Source organism: Lygodium microphyllum, chromosome 5, assembly GCF_053477565.2.
Source record: "Lygodium microphyllum isolate KBCC chromosome 5, Lygodium_microphyllum_v1.1.10, whole genome shotgun sequence".
NCBI lineage: Eukaryota > Viridiplantae > Streptophyta > Polypodiopsida > Schizaeales > Lygodiaceae > Lygodium > Lygodium microphyllum.
The window spans coordinates 25,336,840-25,343,974 of NC_141139.1; the positions used below are offsets into that span (position 1 = coordinate 25,336,840).

Consider the following 7,135-nt stretch of genomic DNA (forward strand, 5'->3'; position numbering starts at 1 on the left):
TCTAGGCATGTTTTATAGAGTTACATGTTTAAAGCCTAAACATATATTATCTATAGTGCTAGGCAATTACGCCATTTAAAGATCACATTCATTTTTCTTTGGGGGTGATATCTTTAATTTGAGGATAAAGAATAAGTTTTGATTCACAAAGGAATAGCAACTCATCGATCCATTCTCTAGGAGGCCCAATATAGGGTGCTACAAAATGCTATGAAAAGGTGAACCAAAATACAAAGATTAAATTTTAAGTGCCCAATTGTAAACAAAACTAGCTTATTGATCAACAAAAGCAAGGAGAAACCATGAGTTTATTTGTGCTTCTATAGCTCTAGGACTCATGTCGTGAAGACGTGGGAAAAGGAACACTCTTGGGTCCTTCCCCAAGATGTCAAGTGTCCCACTACTGCAGAAGTGTGTCATCACAAGTGTGCTACTATATCGCTTTTTTATTTGTACATTTTATGGGGATTGTAGATGGTTAGGTGTAGGTATGTGAAGACGTCAAATAAGGAGACAAAATGCAATCTATTTGTATCACGATGGAGAACTCGAGAGGTAGTACATAGCACAATTCACTTGACCTTGTACAATTCACTTCAGTGGGGCAATAGTCACATATCTCTCACACGAGATAGCACTTATTATAGCACAATTGACTTGAGTAGGGCAACATACACACACTCTCTCTCTCTCTGTCTATCCGCGTCGATGGGATAATCAACGAATCGATTCAAGAACGGGGTCTTGTGTCTCATGGATAAGCAGCTCCCCGGTGAGGAGAAGGTGGAATACCGGACTAGAGCAGCTGAATTAGCAGGATGGAAGGACACGAAGAAGATAATGGCGCTGAGCTTACTGACGCTCATCTTCTTCTACGCGATGGCGGAGGGGATGCTGAGGGGGAGGGGACCAGCAGAAACCAAGCCGTCGACATCGTCAGCAGCTGCATGCAGCTCCTATAACACTGTCCAGTCGGGATCATCGTCCTCAAGTATAGCTGCAGGAAGACGGTCGAAAGCCATGGTGCCGACGTCAGCTCTCGGAGACAATGACAAGCAGGAAGAAGACAATACTAATTATAGGACTGTCGGAGCAGAACCAGACAGGCTGGAGTACGATGACGAGGTGCGGCGCTTCCGGGCGTACGGCACGGCGGCGGCGCTGTACGTGGTGTACGGCAGCTACCGCGGCGGGGAAGACACGTTCGTGGTGGTGGGCCTCGGCGCGAAGTCAACTTACCAGTTCGAGAAGCCCGGCTTCAAGTGCGAGTGGGTGGAGGGAGGCGGGTCAGCAGCGCCGCCGACAAGAGAGGCATATCCGGCTCCTGAAGGCGGCGGCGCCGTCAGCGTCGGCCGGCCGCTCCTGCCGGACCTCGGCTACGGCCGCGTGTACTCCGTCGTCGTCGTCAACTGCACGTTCCCGCGGGCTGTCGGCTCCGCCGGGCAGGGCGGGCAGCTAGTCCTGCACGCGTCGTATGGCAGTGGCGACGGAATTGAGGAGCCGCCGCCGGAGCGCATCGTCGCCTTTCGCGAACCGCCCGGCTCGTACGACCCCGACGCCTTCTCACCGCCCTTCCCGTATGACTTCGTGTACTGCGGCTCGCCTCTGTACGGAGACGTCAGCCCTGACCGCGTGCGGGAATGGCTGGCGCACCACGTGCGGCTGATGGGGCCGCGGGTCCTCATCGTGCTGCACGACGCGGGCGGGTTGGGCCCGGCAGCGAGGGCGGCCATCGCGCCGTGGCAGCGGCTGGGCTTCGTACGCATCCAGAACATTCGGAGGCAGGCGGCCTTCGACGGCTACTACTACAACCAGTTCCTGGTGCTGAACGACTGCCTGCACCGTACGCGCTTCCTCGCCCGCTGGACCTTCTTCTTCGACCTGGACGAGTACCTCTACATCGACCCTGCCCGCACCCTCCTCTCCGTCATGGACTCCTATTCCAGCTTCACTGAGGTCAAGTTCCGACAGACCTTCATGGTCAAGGGTCTCTGTCAACCCCCCAATACCACCACAGAAGAATCCGGGTAACTTCATCTCTTCCAACGTGCCTCTCTTCCAACTACGTGTAGCGCTCTCTTGTTTCAATAAGTTGGATTTACGTTAAGGAAGTTCAAATTGGGGATGAGGATGTGTGGTCTATTTGGCTATGTTGGTACTTTTTAAGTAATACAAGGCTAAAGAACAACTTAAATTCAAGTTCTCAAAAGCAATGCAATGGCAATCTCTTTGCACAAGTGGAAGGAGACTAAGCTACACACGGCATAATAAGCATGTGGGATCAGTTTGGAGGAGTGCTCAACTTGACACATTCTATGTTATGGGAGGAGGATGGTTGATCTCTCCAAATGCAAGTGTCTACATGACAATGTCGACATTGATCATGAACTTGTCTTACTCTCCTTCAGAGTTACCTTCAATGGAAGGACCATCAAAGGTTGCCCTTCTGTTAGATTCAACACCCTCCCTTGGAGAAGGAGCAATTTCTAACAAAGTGAAGAAGAGTTGGAATTAGTACTTGTGTGACCTACCTATGAGTTGGGAGACTTGCATGCCAAAAGTGATTGCCCTATCTAAAAAACATCAAAGGTGTAAGCCTTGCATCGGTAGGAGGTGGCAGCTTGATGCAATTGTAGAACATAGAATGCTTCTTGATCTTACTATCTTAGATAACACTTGCAACACATTTAAGATTCCCTAAAAGTAGGGAGAGTAGTAGAGCTAGAGTTGTTATGGTTTAGTTAAGAGTTGAATGGGATCTCGTGGGATATCCACCTAAGAACTTTCTATTCCAACCTCTCAAGTTGAAACAAAAGGAGATATTAACCTTTGTCAAGTTTTAAATGTTCTCATGAGTAAGGCTTGGTAACAAATACATCAATCAAGGTATAATCAAGCTAGTAGCATGCTTAGGTACAAGTCTCCACTCATGATGTTGAATGACCCTTATAAGATTTCTAAGGCCATTGCACTCCACATCAAATTTGTGCCACCATGTTTTGTGGATGAAAGGCAATGTGGGTTCGTCCTTCATGGCAAGGGAAGTGAATGTGTCATATGAACTTGGCCTTACAAATTGATTGTGCTCTTGATCATGATAGAGATTTTATTATATTGAACGTTCAACTTGGACATGGATAAGGGTTATGACAAGGTGAGTTGGCCCTTTGTCTTGGAAGTATTTTTGTCCAATGAAGTTGGGATTCATTCTTAAAGAAATGCAATCCCTTTCTCTAATGCTACCACTCTTATCTACATTCTTAGTCACTATACAAGAGGGTTTCAAGTAAATAGGTCAATCCATCAATGATGCCCCCTTGCACCTTACTTCTTTGCGTTGTGTTAGAACCTCAACTCACAAGTATTAAAGAAGGTCGACGATGGTTGTATCAAGGGGTTTGCTTTTCCTAATAGAGTTGTCTTTTCTGCTCAAATGTATGTGTAATCATAACTCTAATCTTGTCAAAGTTGATTTAGGATTTTATGAAATGACTCCTCAAAACTTATGATCTATTTGTTAATGTGTAGGGATCTGAAGTAAGTAAAGAAAAGATTGTTGTGACGCTTAGCTAGAAGAATAGACTTGGGTGGCTAAATAATTTGGGACTCAAAGTAATCTCTAGTAAGGGTGAGCCAACGTCCATGTACTTATGTATCTTGGCTATCCTCTAGGCATGGGCATTGCTTTAAATTAGTGCTTCGAAAGGATGGAAGAGTGAGCTAAGGGTAGAATCCTCAAGTGCGTCAATTGTCCTTTGAAGTTTGGGTTTGGTTGGCAAGCTAGTGATTCTAAGTCAATATTTTCATCCTTAACTCTCTTTTTTGGATCTATATTCCCTTTCAATAAGTCTTGATATGCTAAGCTTGAGAAGCTTGATGAGTCCTCTTTTTGAACTAGTGGTGGCATGCATGCTCTCTCTTGGGAGTAGCAATTCTACTATAAGTAGAAAGGCAGATTGGGCTTAGAGCTACTTCATGAGAAGTCTGTGAGCCTAAATTTCTTTTTATTGGTAAGATTGGTTAGGCTAGCCATGGAATGTTATTTTAGGGAACTAGAACTCAATTGCTAAGTTTCTAGGAGATCTAGCATCTCAATTGTTAAGTTTCCAGGAGGTGTGGGATGGTTTGGGGTGAACAAATGGAGAACAAATGCCATCTTTGCTGAACAAATCAAAGTCAAAATGCAGTAATTTGTCACTACGTAGTACATGGAAAGGATTGATCAGTAACACCGTTTGAAAAGTATATGATTTTAAAAGTGGGGGTTCCAACACATGGAGTTATGTGATTGCATGAGGCTACATATATGAATATCTTTTACCATATTCCCTTAAACCAAAGCTCTCCTTGGCATAAAAGTATTAGGAGATGGGTGGAAGTATTAGGAGATGACCAAATGACTAAGATTGTATAGAGCTACTGATCCTTTTATCTTAAGGATTATAGAAAATTGGATATGTAATATATACGAAAGAAATTACTTTGAGAGGTGATTTGTAAAAGGAAGGAGGATTAGCCTAATGGGAAGTCTCAACCACACAACAATCCTTAAATGTTGTGCTAATAGACATCATAGACCTCTAGCTATGCTCAAGAAGCAAGAGGACTTGAAGTAGGTTGATCATGTTTCAATCAAGCTCGAGGGGTGTAGTAAAAAAAAATTTAAGTATATCATGTGTGATCAATGGAAGGGTTATTTTATTTGAATGTACAAGATTATATTTATGGAAGGGGTTTTTTAATTCCAATTTGGAAAAAGCCCACAATTCTTAAGAATAAGGGGTCATGAAATTTTTAAAAACACTTTTAATGCATGTTATATGGATGAGATGAAACTAAGAAGTTTTCATATATCCATGTCCTATATTGATGACTTTAATAGGCCAAAACAACCTAGCAAGTTTTCATGCTATCGATAGATTTTATTTATTTATTTGTGTGTGTGTGTGTGTGTGTGTGTGTGTGTGTGTGTGTGTGTGTGTGTGTGTGTGTGTGTGTGTGTGTGTGTGTGTGTGTGTGTGTGTGTGTGTGTGTGTGTGTGTGTGTGTGTGTGTGTGTGTGTGTGTGTGTGTGTGTGTGTGTGTGTGTGTGTGTGTGTGTGTGTGTGTGTGTGTGTGTGTGTGTGTGTGTGTGTGTGTGTGTGTGTGTGTGTGTGTGTGTGTGTGTGTGTGTGTGTGTGTGTGTGTGTGTGTGTGTGTGTGTGTGTGTGTGTGTGTGTGTGTGTGTGTGTGTGTGTGTGTGTGTGTGTGTGTGTGTGTGTGTGTGTGTGTGTGTGTGTGTGTGTGTGTGTGTGTGTGTGTGTGTGTGTGTGTGTGTGTGTGTGTGTGTGTGTGTGTGTGTGTGTGTGTGTGTGTGTGTGTGTGTGTGTGTGTGTGTGTGTGTGTGTGTGTGTGTGTGTGTGTGTGTGTGTGTGTGTGTGTGTGTGTGCGCGCGCGCGCGCATGCACAAGAATGTTTATGTTTCAATTTTAAAATAAGTGCCAATGTTATTTAGATCCACAAAAGATTTGCAGTAGACATGAGTCAAACATTATATTACTGTAAATTATAGATTTTGACTTCCATAACATAATGCATAATATATGTTGAACTTATTTTTTTCTAAAGAGTGTTCCATTGGACATGTCAATGTGGTAATGCTACAGGGATACACGATGGGGTATTGAGAAATTGATTTATAGAGATATGGAGGATCGATTAGCACATTCATCAAACAAGTATGCAATCCAAGCTAGGAATGTTTTTGCAAATGGAGTTCACAATGCAGAGCTTGGAAGCATGATAGGTGATTGGAAAGAAGCTGAGTGGTGGGATTTAAAGTTTTTCCACTATCATGGCACTATAAACATTCAAGGGGATCTTTGCAAGGAGTACACTCAAAACATGTCATTAACTCATGGGAACACTATTTACCAAGTGGAGCCGAGCTTGGCACTACTTGCTCCATCCATTAAAGAATTTGAATTCAAAAAAATTGGAAATATGATCAATTTATCACCAATCCATGCACCTTCTCCTTCTAAAAACGTAACCAATTAGTTACTAGGACGTGTATCCAAAATTCCATAAAACTCTAAGTTCCAACAAGCTTCAAATGCCAAATTGTGTGTGAATCTCAACAATGGATGACTATATGTATTGCTTGGGTAAGGTCTCTTCACAACAAAGGTGAAGTATATCCAATCCTCTCTCTATGCTTAAATGCCATAGTAAAAGATTTCTAATCTTTGTATAATGGAGAATTGTCTCAACATAATGTTGTATGAGAAAACTGCATATCCCGACACACTAGTTGTTATCATTATTAAAGAGGAAAGAAGAATTTCAGCAAAGATGTGGTTTTCACCATTCTTAAGGAGCAAGAACCTTAATAGAGATGTGAATGCCCCAATTCTCATTAATGATGGTGTTATATACTTTCTTTTGTGACAACATGAAGGGTTTCTCCTTCAGCTTTCACAACCTCCCAAATAGTTTGAATCAGTGTTTCCTGGATGTCAATCAAAGCAAGGTACTCATGTAGTTATTTGGGACTTGTGTCTTTGATAGATGTTACCACAATTTATTCCATAGCTTATATGTATATTCCATCTTTACTCTTAAAGGCCCCTAAATAGTTAGTTATACTTTAACTTTGTATATTTGAAAAACTCTTTATGTACTTCCACTTCCCATCATTTATGTAGAGAAGAATGAAAGTTATTGAAATTTACCATTGCTTGCCTAAGGAACTTGGTCATTACACAAAACTATGCATTTTTGCATGGTTAAATTCTCTCCTTCCAACAACATGCTAAGAATTTAGTCATTGGAGGTCATGTTGAGGTAATCTCTATATGATCCATATCCTTTTCTTTTATAATGTTTATTATCTTACACTACTAGGCATATGTGCATGTAGCAATGTGCCCCAATTCCATCACATAAGTAAAAAAAAGTTGGGGCATTGAAATGTGCATCGCTACTAACTACCATGATGATAGGTAAGCATCACACAAGCAATCTTAAGTGATGCCTATAACAATAGGTAAGCACCACATAAAATATCTTTAGTTATGCCTATAATAATAGGTAAGCATCGCACAAACAAACTTATTTTCACCAAATAAATAATGTTTAAAAATCGTTGCTTTAGG

At 42.2% G+C, this 7,135-nt stretch overlaps 1 protein-coding gene across 1 annotated transcript; it reads left to right on the forward strand.

Annotated features, from left to right (window-relative positions):
- Nucleotides 1–546: 546 nt before the first annotated feature.
- On the forward strand, nt 547–6,468 carry LOC148035621 (galactan beta-1,4-galactosyltransferase GALS1-like). The gene is made up of 2 exons (XM_087678986.1): nt 547–2,027; nt 5,645–6,468. Exons 1-2 carry the CDS (start codon nt 754–756, stop codon nt 6,036–6,038), a joined length of 1,668 nt encoding a protein of 555 aa, XP_087535112.1. The 5' UTR covers nt 547–753; the 3' UTR covers nt 6,039–6,468.
- The last annotated feature ends 667 nt before the right edge of the window (nt 6,469–7,135 follow it).